Source organism: Nannospalax galili, unplaced genomic scaffold (assembly GCF_000622305.1).
Source record: "Nannospalax galili isolate Female #2095 unplaced genomic scaffold, S.galili_v1.0 scaffold675, whole genome shotgun sequence".
Taxonomy (NCBI): domain Eukaryota; kingdom Metazoa; phylum Chordata; class Mammalia; order Rodentia; family Spalacidae; genus Nannospalax; species Nannospalax galili.
The window spans coordinates 286,936-302,103 of NW_008337205.1; the positions used below are offsets into that span (position 1 = coordinate 286,936).

Consider the following 15,168-nt stretch of genomic DNA (forward strand, 5'->3'; position numbering starts at 1 on the left):
AAAAATAATAAAATATTATAAAAGACATTTTTTTTAAATTAAGGGCTAAGTTGGGCATAACGGCACACACCTTTAATTGCAATACTCAGGAGGCAGAGGTAGATGGATCTTTTTGAGTTCTAAGCCATCCAGATATACATAGTGAAACCTTGTCTCAAAAAAACAACAACAAATAGGGACTGGAGAAATGGCTCAGCAGTAAAGAGCACTGGCTGCTCTTGCAAAAGAACAGGGTTCAGTTCTCAGCAACCACATCGCAGGTAGCAATTACAGTTCCAAAGGATCCAATGCCCCTTCCGGCCTCCTGGGACACTGCACACACATGGTGCACACACATACATGCAGGCAAAACACTCATACATATAAATAAAAATAAAAAATAACCACACACACACACTCACACAGGGCTGGTTTACGTAAGGAACTTCCATGCTAGATCAGGTAAGGAGTAGACAGAGGAGGTAAAAGGTGGTGGCAGGAGACACAGCAGTGCTCTGGATGCCCTCAGGAGGACAAGTAAATGACAAAGTGGGCAGAAAGACTTAAGATTGAAGAAAGCATGCTCTGAATGTTCTGCCTCTCCTGTGGCCTCTGCTTATAACCCCAGTCCCTTAGCCAGAGGCCAGCTGTTCGTAGACTGTAACCATGTCCTAGACTGTGCCTCAAAAGTCACTGACCCCCCCACCCCCACTCTGTATTCCCTGAGCTACTTTTTTTTTTTGAGATAGGGTCTTAAGATGTAGTCCAGGCTAGCTTTGAACTCACTATCCTCCTGCCTTACTCAGTTCTGCATTTTTCAGTGTTTGTCTCAGGACAGGATCACTATCCCTTCACTTTGATTTCCATTCTAGAAATCTCTAGATTGCTCTGATATTTTACTTAGTGTTTTAAATTTGCTGTGTAGCCACAATATAGACAAGACTCACCTTGATTTTCCTGCCTCAATCTCCCAAGTAACTGGGACTACAGATGTGTTTCACCACACCCAGTTTATGAAGTGCTGGGGATTGACCCTGAAGCTTCCTGCATGCTAGACAAGCACTCTACCAAACTAAGTTGCTTCCCATCTCAGGCTCTTGATTACTCTAATACAGTTCACCTCCTGCTTCCTCTGCGAGACCAACACAAAAGGAAGAGGGTTCTAGAACCTGGTGCAGATCTGCTGACCTGTTGTAATGCAGGCTTTGCCCCTTTCCAATCCAGGTCCATCTTATCCCCAGTGATCCAATCTTACTTTCAATGGCCATAGGCACCTACCATCTCTGGGACGAGGACTGGGCATGCGGGTAGTCTCAGAACCATCCTGCTGGAATTGGAGTCCTGACTCCTCTGGGCCTGGCTCAGCATGGAGAGAAAAAGAGATGGCTGTTACATTGGGGGCCATGTCCCTCGGGTTGGGTCATCCAACCTTCCCAGGGAGGGACAGACAAAAAGGACCTTATGGGCCCCCAAAGAACTGCTCCTCGATGGATGAGAAATGCCACTCTGAGGTCTAAGGCAGAACTCTGTGGTTAAGGCTTTGGGGAGGAAGAGGAGGGCCTATTAGGCCTGAACACCAAAAAAAGACAGAGATAACCACTTTTCTACAGTAATCCAGGAACAGAAAGAATTGACCATGTTCTGTCAGCGCCCCCTTTTCACTGATTTCTGTCAAAAGGCACAAGGGGGCTGGAGAAATGGCTCAGTAGTTAAGAGCACTGGCTGCTCTTCCAGAGGACCGGGGTTCGATTCCCAGCACCCACATGGTGGCTAACAACCATCTGTAACTTCAGTTCCAGGGGGTCAGACACTCTCTTCTGACCTTTGCGGGCTTTGCAAGACACAGGTGCACCTTCATACATTCAGGCAAAACAATCATACACATATAATAACCTTTTTTAAAAAGCCGCAGCTAGCTCTGGGGTGGGAGTCAACTCTAGCTGCTTCCCACCCATTATTAACACGTAGAGAGAACCTTGACTCAGCAGTGAGCAAGCGGCTCCGCCCTTTACAAGTTCAAACAGCACACTGCAGACCCTGCTTGGGACGCGCCCTAGTCTCTGCCTGCAGAGGATTCACCCCTACGGTCATGGCCGTATTACGCAGCCGCAGAGAGCACCAAGGGCGAGGCTACTCCCCTGCGCAATGCTCTCACTGCAGTGCCAGAGACTTCCCGAGCTCTCCTCTCCGACCCCGCCCTGCTCTCGCAGCAGGGAGTGACAGAGGCCCCGCCCATAAGGCAATGAGCGCCTGCCTACTGCCCAACGCGCCTCTTCAAGCCCGCCCACACGGCAGAGAGCGCCTGCACATTGCCCCACGGGGTTCGATTCCCAGCACCCACATGGTGGCTAACAACCATCTGTAACTTCAGTTCCAGGGGGTCAGACACTCTCTTCTGACCTTTGCGGGCTTTGCAAGACACAGGTGCACCTTCATACATTCAGGCAAAACAATCATACACATATAATAACCTTTTTTAAAAAGCCGCAGCTAGCTCTGGGGTGGGAGTCAACTCTAGCTGCTTCCCACCCATTATTAACACGTAGAGAGAACCTTGACTCAGCAGTGAGCAAGCGGCTCCGCCCTTTACAAGTTCAAACAGCACACTGCAGACCCTGCTTGGGACGCGCCCTAGTCTCTGCCTGCAGAGGATTCACCCCTACGGTCATGGCCGTATTACGCAGCCGCAGAGAGCACCAAGGGCGAGGCTACCCCCCTGCGCAATGCTCTCACTGCAGTGCCAGAGACTTCCCGAGCTCTCCTCTCCGACCCCGCCCTGCTCTCGCAGCAGGGAGTGACAGAGGCCCCGCCCATAAGGCAATGAGCGCCTGCCTACTGCCCAACGCGCCTCTTCAAGCCCGCCCACACGGCAGAGAGCGCCTGCACATTGCCCCACCCCCGGAGCTGCACAGAGCCAGCGACACGAAACTTCAGATTCGGCCCCGCCTACACTGCAGTGTGCGCACGCGCACGTCAGTCTACGCCTCTTCAGGCTCCGCCCACGCAACAGTAAGCGCCTGAGTGTGGCCCCACCCATGCTTCCTTAGACCGTGGCCCGGTCCCCTTTTAAGATTGCCTCTCCCACTCCGTAGTGAGTACCTGCGCATAGCTCCGCCCATGACTCGGCCGTGCATGCTCTAAACGTCACCCCAACCCCCTCTCCATATTGTGCTCCATTATCCACAAAGAGTGCCTGCGCAAGGCCATGCCCACGCCGCCACAGGTCTCGCTGCGCGTGCACACTACACGCGCGGTTCCGCCCTTCTTCCTTCCGTGCCTGCTCGCTCACGTCGCAAGGAACACCGGCTACTCGAGGCCCCGCCCACACCCCCGGTACTCTGCCCCTCTCGTTCCGCAGGGCAAGCTGAAGCTCACCTGCACACAGCGCTCCGGCGTCTTCGTGATGGCCGCAGTTGTGCTGGCCCCAGCCCAGGTGGAAGCAGTCACTGAGGCGGGCCTCTGTACCCGTGCATCCTACATTGTCCAGTAGCACCGGGCCTCGGCCGTAGCCGAAGTGACCGAGACCCGTGGCGCCTAGCGCGGGCCCGCAACCCGCCTCACGACAGGCCACGCGCGCGTCCGCGAAGTCCCAGTCGTCGTCGCACACGGTTCCCCAGCCCCCGGCGTACAGCACCTCCACGCGGCCCCGGCACGGGCTTGGGCCGCCCACCAGCCGTAGCCGCTGGCCTACGGGGCGCACAGGCCCGCGGCCAGGGGCTGCGCTGGTGCTGCTGGCTCCCAAGGCGTAGCCCACGCCCCACCCCACCCACCCCCTGCGGAACCCTGCAGCCACTTACTCTTTTTCCCTCGGGCCCAGGGTGCTGTGCTGTGAACTGCGGGGTCTCCTGAAGACTGAGCACCAACTCCAGTAGCTATGGAGACCAGGGAACATTTCAGGGGGACAAGAAGACACCCACCCTTTTCCAAGTCCCCAAGTCACCATGCTTTATTTCAGACAAGGCACTGCCCAATAGCACATATTGACACAATTAAAACTCATCCTGCCTCAGCTTCCTAAGGAATGGGATTACACACATGTAGTACTATGCAAGACAAACTTTGTGGGTCTTGGGAATCGAACCCAGGTCCTCTGCAAGAGCAGTCAGTGCTTAACCTTAACCGCTGAGCCATTTCTCCAGCCCCCAAACTTTGTTTTTAATCTTGCTTTCTAAAAAGAATTATTGCTGGGTGTGGTAGCAACTCCTTTAATGTCAGCACACAGAAGGCAGAGAGGTGGATCTCTGAGATCAAGGCCAGCCTGGTCTACATAGTGAGTTACAGGTCAACTGAAGTTACAAGAGGCTGTCTTTAAAAAAAAAAAAAAAAAAAGTGCATGCGTGTGCATTGACTGCAGGTGCCAGCAAAGAGGCCAGAAGAAGGCATCAGATCTGGTACTGAAGTTAGGTCGTTGTGGGTGCCGGGAAGCAAACCTAAGGTCCTCTGCAAAAACAGCAAGTTCTCTTAACTGTGGAGCCATCTCTCCAGTCCGTTTTTGGCTTTTAAAATGTTTTATTTAAATTGTTTTTACTTTATGTGGATGAGTGTTTTGCCTGCATGTTTATAAGTGTACCATGTGCATGCAGTGTCCATAGAGTCAGAAGATGGTGTCAGATGCCCTGGAACTAGTTACAGGATGGTTGTGAGCCCAGCATGTGGGTGCTGGGAACTGAACCTTGGGGCCTCTGCAAGAGCAACCAGTGTTCTTAACTGCTGAGCCATCTCTAGAACCCCCTGTTTTTTGTTTTTTTATTTTTTATTTTTTGTCTTTTTGAGACAGGGTCTCCCTATAGCCCAGCTGTCCTGGAACTCACTATGTAGACCAGGCTGGCCTTGAACTCTCAGAGATCCGCCTGCCTCTGCCTCCCAAGTGCTGGGATTAAAGGCGTTCACCACCATGCCTGGCTTGTTTTTTGCTTTTTTGTAACAAGGTATTTGGGGCCAATGAAATGGTTTAGGAGATAAAAGGGCTTGCTGCCAAGCCTGAAGACATGAGTTTGATCCTTAGGACCCACATGGTAGAAGAAGAAAACCAACTCCCATAAGTTGCCCTCTGACCGCCATGTATGTATGTATGTATAAATAATAAATAAATAAATAAATAAATAAATAAATAAATGAAATAATTAAAAAGAGGTCTGGGCATGATGGTGCACACCTTTAATCCCAGCACTGGGGAGGCAGAGGCAGGTGGACCTCTGTGAGTTCAAGGCCAGCCTAGTCTACATACTGAGTTCTAGGTCATTTGCATACAGGGAGATTCTGTCTCAAAAGACAAAAAAAAAAAAGAGAAAAAGAAAAAAGAAAAACGGTATTGACTGTATTAACTGCTCAGATTGTCCTGGAACTCATCTAGTCTAGGCCAGCCTTAAACTTCCAGAGACCTTCCTTCCTCAGCCTCCAAAATGTGTTTGCTATCAACCCAGCTAGCAAGCCTAATCTCAATTATCCTAATTTAATCATATTATTTCTCTCTTTTGAGCACTTGACCACTTCAGTAATACTAGTAGTTCCCTAAATCTTAATAATTCTAATTTTAACCACAGTGATAACTCTAGCCCTAATTCCAATTTTCTGACTCAGCCACAACCCCTAATTTTGCTTACCAACCCATAGGACACTTTGGATCTCTGAGTGCCATCTTGGCTCCTATCTGTTCGTCTCTCCTCACCCACCTTGACCATCTAGCCCAAAGCCCTGGTTTGGTAGGTCTCTCTTCCTGTGACCCCAGAACAATCTTCCCAGTCCCCAGTCTTACCCACCTTACCCCACCATTCTGGCCTGGAGGATAGGCTCTTTACCTGCTGGCTCTGTGTGCCAGGCCCAGTCCTGTCTTGTGGCAGAGGGTGGCAGTGCTGTGAAAGTTGGAGGGCCCAGAACTAGAGAAAGGGAGAAGAAAGAAGAGTTAGCCATGAGGCCTAGGCTATCTCCCAAAAGTAAAGAGATTTTACTTCCAGGGCTGGAGGCCTAGCTGGGATACAAGGAGCCCTGCCCCATTTTGACAGTAGTAATTTATTTGTAATACACAGATATATACAGGGCTGTCACATGTTTTTACTTCTGTGTCCAATGTTTGCAGAAGCCCAGTGTGTCCAAGATACAGAGATGCAGAAAGTTTTTTCCACTAAGGACCTCAAGGGACTTGAAGAATAAGACTCATTGTCCCATTCTAAGGCTGGTGTTGTAGCTTAGTTTTTTTAGAGTCCCTGCCTAGCATGCATGAGGCTGTGGGTTCATCCCCAGTACCATATAAACTGGGCATGGTGGTGCAGGCCTATAAGGTGAAAGGAAGCAGGAGGATCAGAAGTTAGAAGTTCAAGGTCATTCTCAGCCACATAGCAAGTCTGAGGCCAGTCTGAGTGTCAAGTGCCAAAGTTCTAGGGCAGTGTGGGAACCATGGAAGGCTGGGGGTGGGGTGTGGAAAGAAGAAAGGGAAGGGAAATCAGGGTTCAATATCATCCTCAATTTGATGCTGGCCTCAAACTCCCTAAGTGGTGGGGGGATGACCTTGACCTTCAGATCCTCCTGCCTTCACCTCCCAGGTGCTGGGATTACAGTTAAGGGTCATCACACATGGTTTTAGGCAGTGCTAGGGATGGAACCCAGGGCTTTATTCATGCTAAGCAAGCACTCTACCAACTAAGCTACATCCACAGCCGAAAGCCTACCTCTTACTGGCTGAAACACCAAAAAGGAGAATATTGTCAGAATAATCTATTTGTTAGACTGTGCAGAGACCTGCAGCTAGGGGTGTCTAAAGTATCTTTAGGGGTGTGAAGGTGAGCAATTCTAGACTACTACTACTTTATTACAAAATGGTCCATGAAGAATACTTGGAAATTGCCAGAAAATTCTAGAGGCATTCCTAGCAACACAGAAATACAACAGTAGTATTGCTACATAACTGTGGGATGTGTGGTGGTGAGTACTGGAATATTCTGAGGAGCTTTCTAGAGCAGACTGAGAATACAAGTAATTCTAGAGCCTTTCTGGAGAGATCTAAGAGGCACAGGTAGCCAAACCCTTTCTCCAGCTAGACCTTAAGTGGCTTCCCCCAGCCCTCAGCCCTCCAGGCCCCAGCCCTCCAGGCCCCGCCCCCACCAGCTTCCCACACCTGCACAGAGAGCGCCTGCATCCTCATGGTGTCCGCAGTTGTGCACGCCCCAGCCCAGGCTCTGGCAGACTGCAAGACGGGGCTCGCCGCCTTCGCAGTGTACGTTGTCCAATAAGATATGTCCCGTGCCATAACCAAAAAAGGCGTTGGTGGGGGCAGCCAAGGCGGCCCCACAGCCCATCTGGCGGCAGACCACTGCGGCATCCGGCAGCCCCCAGTCATCGTCGCACACGGTGCCCCACAGGCCACCATGCAGGATTTCCACTCTGCCCTGACAAGGGCCGGCACCGCCCACCAGACGCACACTGCCCTCACCTGGTGATGTGGATGGAGGGGTGGGACAAGGAGCATTCTACAGGCCCAAAAAGTGGCACTTCCATCCCCCTAAACTAAGGCACCAGGTCTCCACAAGGGACAGTATCCTGGGCCCCAGTACCACAACCCCAGCGGGGAGCTGGTCACCCCTGCACCTCCAGGACCAATCGTTCTTACAGTTCAGGTAAGATGGGTCCAGGGTTGGTTTGTGCTTTCCAGGATAGCCAGCTTCAATTGTGTCATTCTCACCTAAACCGAGCCTTGGCTTCCCTAGTCCCTGCTGGGCTGGATATCTCGAATGTGCCTGTTAGTCATGTACTACTGTCCAGGGAAACCACACTTTGCAAGACAGAGAAGCCCGTCCTGACCTCCTGATAGATGGCATCTCCTTTCCCCCCATCCTCTTCTTTCTCCTTCTCCTGCTCTTTTTCCTCCAGCTCCTCTCCTGCAATTCCTTTTACTTTTCTCCCTTCCTTCCTTCCTCTCTCCCCCTCCCCCCTCCCCCTCCCTAGAACCCAGGGTCTTAAGGTTGCTAAGTGTGTATTCCACTTCTACCACTGAGCTATACTCCCCAGCCCTGCATCCAAGGCTTATGCTCAGCAGGGAGAAGTCAACGTTTAGGCATACCAGGAAAGCAGATCCTGCCTTCCATGAGCTTCTGATCATGGGCAATTAGGACACAGATACTCCTTGAAATTATACAAATCCAGACGCCCCTTCTCCATGTCATAAGCTGGAGCTTGGAGCCCCTACCTCCCTCACTTCCTCTAGCCTACCAAGGGAGAGTATAGGAGCCTCCTGAGACCCAGGTGGTCTCCCACACCCCACACTACCATGACTTACCTTTCCCATTCTGGACGGCTATAGGGAGTGCTCTACTGGTTAACATCTTCCTTGTTGGGGGCTGTGTGTGCAAGAATTCTGTGGAGGAAGCAGGGTAGAAGCAACGATACAGGGATCTTTCTGTTCTCCATCCTCACCCACAGGGCATATGAGGGTCAAGTGCCTGGACCCCTAAAGTGCCTCCCCCAAGGCCAAGGACCCTGGATATGAAGTCACAAGAATTCTTAATAATAACAATAATAATAATAATAATAATAATAATAGAGCCGGGTATGGTGGTGCACTCCTGTAGTCCCAGCACTTGGGAGGAAGAGGCAGATGGATCTCTGTGAGTTCAAGGCCAGCCTGGTCTACATAGTGAGTTCCAGGACAGCTGGGGCTATAGGGAAACCCTGTCTCAAAAAGACCAATAATAATAATGATAACAATAATTTTTTATTATTATAAACAGGGTCTCTTGTACCCCAGGCTGACCTCAAACTCACTATGAAGGCAAAGATGACCTTGAACTTCTGATCCTTCTACCTTCTAGATGCTAAAATTACAGATATGTGTTACATGCCTGTCTTTAACAAACATTTTTATTTTACGTGTATGAGTGTTTTGCCTGCATGTATGTAGGTGTACCATATGCATGCCTAGTGCTCAAGGTCAGTAGAGGGTATCAAATTTCCTGGAACTGGAGTTACAGATGATTGTTAGCTGTCATGTAGGTACTGGGAACTAAACCTGGGTCCTCTGCAAGAGCAGCCACTGCTCTTAACTGCTGAGCGAGCTCTCTTAAAGACCTGCTCCTGTGTGTTTTGCTGTGTGTGTGTGTGTGTGTGTGTGTGTGTGGTATGTACACATGTGTGCAAATGCACACACCCGTGTGTACACGTGGAGGCCAAAGCTTGATGTTGGGTGATCTCTATTGCTCCCTATTTTAATTTTTGACAGATTCAAACCTGGATCTCATCACTTTGACTAGATCCACTTGCCTCTTCCTCTCTAGCACTGGGGTTACATACATACCACCACATCTAATATTCTACTTGGGTGCTGGAGATCCATACTCAGTTCCTTATGTTTGCACAGCAAGCACTTTACCCACTGAGACATCTCCCCAGGCCCTAAGCTGAGTTATTTGTTTTGTTTTGTTTTTCTTTATTTGAGACAGGTTCTCACTATGAAGCCCTGACTGGCCTGGAACTTACAGAGATCTGCCTGCCTCTGTCTCCAGAGTACTGGGATTAAAGGTGTGTGCTACCATGCCCTGCCTAAGCCCAACCCTCTTTCCCTCCCCCGACCTTTTTAAAAGATTTGTTTATTTTTATTTTATGTGTATTTGGTATGTTTTTGGTGTCTGCAGAGGCCAGAAGAGGGTGACAGAGGCCCCATATGGATGCTGGGAATTAAACTTGGATCCTCTGCAAAAGCAGCAAATGCTGTAAACCACTGAGTCATCACTCTAGCCACTAAATCCTAAACCACTGAGTCATCACTCTAGCCACTAAATCCAATTTTTTTGTGTGTTGTTGTTTGTATGTTTATATGTTGAGACAGGTTTTCCTTGTAGCCAAAGCTGGCCTGGAACTTCCTATGTAGACCAGGCTGGCCTCCATCTCCAGAGATCTACCTGCCTCTGCCTTTCTAGTGCTGGGATTAAAGGCCAAGAGCCACCATGCCTGGCTCTAAGCCCAGCTCTTAATGAAGCTGACATCCTTGGGGAACTTACTAGAAAAGCTGATGCTCAGGCCCCATCCCAGACCTGCAGAATCAGTAGTTCTAGGCTAGAACTACAACTTGTGTTTTCATAAGCTCTGCATGCTGGAAAACTGCTGTCAAGGTCAAAGCTTCTGAGTTTCTGTTGCAGTTCTAGCTCAGTAAATCTTATGGCCAGGGTGAGCCAGGTGGTCTGGTCTTTAAAATGGGAGGCGTGCAGGGCATGGTGGGGCATGTCTGTAACTTCAGGACTTGGCAAAAGTAGGGCGGAGGATCAGGAATTCAGTGTCAGCCTCAGCTACACAGTGTTCCAGGCCAACTTGGGCTATGTGAGACCCTGACTCCAAAACAAAAGAGAACAAAGTCAGGTTCATCAGTACAAGCATCTGCCTCGAATTCCCCAGTGAGGGGCTGGGGGTATGGCTCAGTGGTAGAGCCCCAGCCTGGAGTTGCCCAGTGAGGGGGGATTTGGTTTGGCTCTGCGGTTGAGCAGTTGGTTACAATCAGCCAGTGAGGTGCTGGGGGCGTGGCTCAGTCATACAGTGCTCAGGTATCATGTTTGTGAGGCCCTAAATTCAATCCCCAGCACTGCAAAAAAAAAAAGAAAGAAAGAAAGAAAGAAAGAAAGAAAGAAAGAAAGAAAGAAAGAAAGAAAGAAAGAAAGAAAGAAAGAAAGAAAGAAAGAAAGAAAGAAAGAAAGAAAAAGGGGGAAAGGAGGCAAACTCTGCGGGGGCAATCAAGCATTCCATGGAAACAATGTTGTACTTCTTTGGTCCAAGGTCTCCCAATGAGTCAGAACTCCAGCATCAGCTTGCCTGACCACTGGGAAAGCCACCCATTCATCTAGCCTACCACCCTGTAGTCTCCCCTCCCTCTGCTCACCATCACACAGGACGGCCACATCTTCATAGTGAAAACAATTGTGGACACCCCAACCCCGGCTGCCACACTCGCTCAGAGAGGCTTCCTGTCCCTGGCACTCCACGTTATCCAGCAAAATGGGACCTCGGCCCTGGCCGAAGGCGAGGGGCCGAGGCACGGGCAGTGCCAGGCCACAGCCCAGCTGACGACACACCACGTTGGCATCCACCACGTCCCAGTCATCGTCGCAGACGCTGCCCCAGGAGCCCCTATGCATGACTTCTAGGCGCCCTCGGCAGCGGCTTGGGCCACCCACCAGCCTCAGCTCTGTGAAGAGGAGATAAGCTGGCACCAGAGGGCACATGGAGCCCAAGATGCCACGGGAGTCTTCTGTGAAATTGGGGTGGCTGGGCAATGTCAGCCTGGAGTACTTGGTAGCAAGGAACGGGGTCGGGGGTGGGGGTGGGGGTGAAACATACCTGGAAAGGGCAGGAGACTGGGCTGGAGGGCGCTGGCTGAAACAGAGGGAGAGAGTAGTGGGTCTCTTGGCTTAAGCCTTAGGGGTCTGGTCCCTTCATTAGTGTCCCCTCTCTGACATGCCTCACCATCATGCCCCTCCTCTTGGAAGTCTCCTTTTTCCAGTCTCTTTCTCTACCTTACCCCTTCTGAATGGTCCATTGCCCACTGCAGAAGATTTGCCTAACACGGGTTGGTCTACTCTATGGAGACATCTAACACTTTGCTAACCACATGAGACTTAGCACCCCAGGATTTTCTAAAAAGCATTATTTTTTTTGTTTTATGTTTTTGTAAGAATTAGGGACTTTCAGGGCTAGAGAGATGGCTCAGCAGTTAAGAGTACTGGCTGCTCTTCCAGAAGATCCAGATTTGATTGCCGGCACCCACATGGTGGGTAACAAATGTCTATAAATTCAGTCCCAAGGGATCCAACACCCTCTTCTAACCTCCATGAGCATTGCACGTGGGTGCACTTACACACGTGCAGGCAAAACACTCATAAGATATTTTTAAAAAGAATTAGGGGCTTGGACCTCAAGAGATAGCTCAACGGTTAGGAGCACTGGCTGCTCTTCCAGAGAACCCAGGTTTCGGTTCCCAGAACCCACAAGGCAGTTAACCATCCGGGACTCCAGTCTTGGGGAGGGGGGTTCAATGCCCTCTTCTGGCCTCTGTGGGCATTGTACACATGTGGTGCACTTACATGCAGGCAAAACACTCATATACATAAAATTTTAAAATAAATTTGGTCCTTTTTTGAAACAAGGTCTCCCTGTAATCATAGCTGGCCTGGAACTCACTATGCAGATCAGGCTGGTCTCAGTCCCACAGAGATCCACCTGCCTCTGCCTCCTGCATGCTGGAATTAAAGGTGTGTGCCACCATGCTCGGCCAAAAAAATAAAAAATTTTAAATTAGGGGCTGGGGAGATGGCTCAGCAATGAAGAGTACTTGGCAGCTAGCAACTGTTGGTAACTCCAGTTCCAGGACATCCAATGCACTCTTCTTGCCTCTGCAGGCATTGCATATATGGAACACATTTATATACATGCAGACAGCACTCATACACATAAAATAAAAATAAAATATTTTTAAAAGGATTAAAAAACTTACTGCATTTATTTATATGTGTGTATCTGTGTTTGGGTAGATGTGTAACATGTGTGGAGGTCAAGAGACAATTTGCAGGAGTTGGTTCTCTGAGCTACACAGGGAAAATTTGTCTCAAAAGAGACAAAGAAGGACTGGAAAGATGGCTCAGTGGTTAAGAGCACTTGCTCTTCCAGAGGAACCAAGTTCAATTCTCAGTAACCATATAATGCCCCAGCTTCTGGGGGATCTGACACCTCTGGCCTCCACAGATACTTGCACTCGTGCACATGCCCCCACACAGACACATATATATACACATAATTAAAAATAAAAATAGGGACTGGAGAGATGGCTCAGTGGTTAAGAACACTGCCTGATCTTGAAGATCAGGGTTCAATTCCCAGCACCCACATGGTGGCTAACAACCATATATACCTCCAGCTCTAAGGGATCCAACTCCCTCTTCTGGACTCTGTAAGCATTACATGACACAGGTGCATTTACATACATGCAGGCAAAGTACATTAAAAAAAAAAACAAATAAAAATTGGGCTGGAGAGATGGCTCAGCGGTTAAGCACATTGGTTGTTCTTGCAGAAGACCCAGGTTCAAATCCCAGCACCCACATGGCAGCTAACAACTGTCTGTAACTCCAGTTCCAGGGGATCTGACAGCCTCTTCTGTCCTCTGCAGGCATTGCACAACATGGCTGCACTTACCTACATGCAGGATATACTCATACACATAAAATAAAAATAATAAATAAATAAATAAAAATTACCAAGGGTGGTGCACATTTCTTTAATCCCAGCACTTGGGAGGCAGAGGCAAGCAGATCTCTGTGAGTTTGAGGCCAGCCAGGTCTACATAGTGAGTTCCAGGCCAGCTGGGGCTACAGGGAGACCCTGTCTCAAAAAGACCAATAAATAAATAAATAAATACTAAAAACAAATATAAAATCTTTTTTTTAAAAGCCCAAAAGAGCATAAAACAAAACAAAACAAAAAACAGATAATCCAGGCATGATGGCACACATCTTTAATCCTAGCATTTGGGTGGTAGAGGCAGGTGGATCTCTGTGAGATCCGGACCAGCTTGATCTACATAGTGAGCTCCAGGCCAGCTGGAGCTACAGGGAGACCCTGTCTCAAAAAGAAACAAACAACAACAGCAATAACAACAGAAAGATAAAGAAGAATCCAGATAATTCCTAGTCCATGTCTTACTATGGTATTTTTCTTAAGATATTTATTACATTAATTAATTGTGTATGTGTACGATGATGCCACAGCACACATGGAGGTCAGAGGACAATGTAGTCAGGTGCTGTAAGAAGGTTCCTTCCAGGGCTGGAGAGCTGGCTCAGTGGTTAAGAACCCTAGTTGTTCTTGCAGAAGACCCAGGTTCGAATCCCAGCACCCACATGGCAGCTAACAACTGTCCATAATGACAGTTCCAGGGGATCCGGTAGCCTCTTCTGTCCTCCGCGGGCATTGCACAACACGGGTGCACTTACCTACATGCAGGCAATACACGCATACACATAAAATAAAAATAATAAATAAAATATTTAAAAAAAAAGAAGGTTCCTTCCTTCCACCTTGTGGGTCTGAGAATTGAATTCAGGTTATCAGGCTTGGCGGCAAGCACCTCTACTTGCTGAGCCATCTTGCCAGCCCCATTTTGTGTTATTTCCTATTTGCTTGTTTTTGTTTTTCGAGACAAGGTCTCATATAGTCCAAGCAGGCTTTAAGTCACTTTAAAGTAGCTGAGAATGATCTTGAACTTCTAATCTTCCTATTTTTACCTCCGAAGTGCTGGGGTTACAGGTATAACCCACCATGCCTGGTCTCTCACCATGGTAGTAGGACAATGGGAAAAACTGAGAGTCAGAAAGAGGTAGCAGGGGCCAGCTAGGAACACTCACCCAGTGGAAAGAGAAGGAAGATGGACAGTGCTGGGGAGAGGGACAAAGGGGCAGCACCTCCATCCACAGGCCTCGACCCCTGGCTCCACTCATCAGGCTGGGGTCCAATGGGCATCTCTGCTTCTTTGTGCATCCAGCAGGTAGATGGCTTTTCAGAGGGTCCCATCAAAAGTCCGTGGAGAAGTCACAGCTGAAACATCTGGAATTCAAGATCCCTAGCTGTGGTGGTTTGAATGAAAATGTCCCTCATAGGCTCCAAGTATTTGGACATTTTGTCCCCAGATGGGTGCTGTTTTGGGAGGTTTTAGAAGGTGTGGCTAGCCTGGAGGAAGCACGTCACTGGGGGTGGGCTTAGAGAGTTCTTAAGCCTTGCCAGATTGCCAGTTGCCAGTCGCCCTCTTGCTTCCTGTTCCTGTGTGATGATGTGAGAGCTTAGCTGCTGCTGCTCCTGATCCAGCCACCTCCAGCCACCATGCTTCCCTGCCATGATGGACTGTAATGCCCCTGGAACCATAAGCTCAAATAAATTCTTCCTTCTATAAGTTGCTTGGGCCAGTGTTTCTATCACAGCAACAGAAAAGTGACTAATACAGTAATTGGTACCGAGAGTGGGGTGTTGGCTGTGAAGAACCTGACCATGTGGGGTTTTGGAAAAATGTGGAAGACTTTGTAAGTTTGGGCTAGAAAAGTGGTTGATTGCTGTAAGCAGAGCTTAACAGGCCGTTATAGTAAACACCTGGAAGAAAGTAGTACTGAGAACAATGTAGTTCCAGAGGGAAATAAGGACTTAAGCAGCACTTGGGATATTTTGGCAGAG

The 15,168-nt window shown here is 49.1% G+C and overlaps 2 protein-coding genes across 2 annotated transcripts in view; both read right to left on the reverse strand.

The window, feature by feature from the left end:
• Nucleotides 1–3,387, reverse strand: part of Styxl1 (serine/threonine/tyrosine interacting like 1) — a 246,517-nt gene extending 243,130 nt beyond the window's left edge. Inside the window, exons 1-2 of the mRNA XM_029563173.1 lie at nucleotides 3,355–3,387; nucleotides 1,258–1,335 (exon numbers count right to left, since the gene is read on the reverse strand). The gene's annotated coding sequence lies outside the window, so the exon portion shown is untranslated. The remainder of the gene's footprint in view (nucleotides 1–1,257; nucleotides 1,336–3,354) is intronic.
• The window catches only part of Ssc4d (scavenger receptor cysteine rich family member with 4 domains), a 16,021-nt gene extending 1,504 nt beyond the window's left edge, over nucleotides 1–14,517 (reverse strand). The window contains exons 1-9 of the mRNA XM_008832269.3: nucleotides 14,352–14,517; nucleotides 11,293–11,328; nucleotides 10,835–11,140; nucleotides 8,249–8,326; nucleotides 7,091–7,405; nucleotides 5,778–5,855; nucleotides 3,777–3,851; nucleotides 3,355–3,666; nucleotides 1,258–1,335 (exon numbers count right to left, since the gene is read on the reverse strand). Coding sequence (XP_008830491.1) covers nucleotides 1,258–1,335; nucleotides 3,355–3,666; nucleotides 3,777–3,851; nucleotides 5,778–5,855; nucleotides 7,091–7,405; nucleotides 8,249–8,326; nucleotides 10,835–11,140; nucleotides 11,293–11,328; nucleotides 14,352–14,517 — 1,444 coding nt within the window. The remainder of the gene's footprint in view (nucleotides 1–1,257; nucleotides 1,336–3,354; nucleotides 3,667–3,776; nucleotides 3,852–5,777; nucleotides 5,856–7,090; nucleotides 7,406–8,248; nucleotides 8,327–10,834; nucleotides 11,141–11,292; nucleotides 11,329–14,351) is intronic.
• Nucleotides 14,518–15,168: the final 651 nt, after the last annotated feature.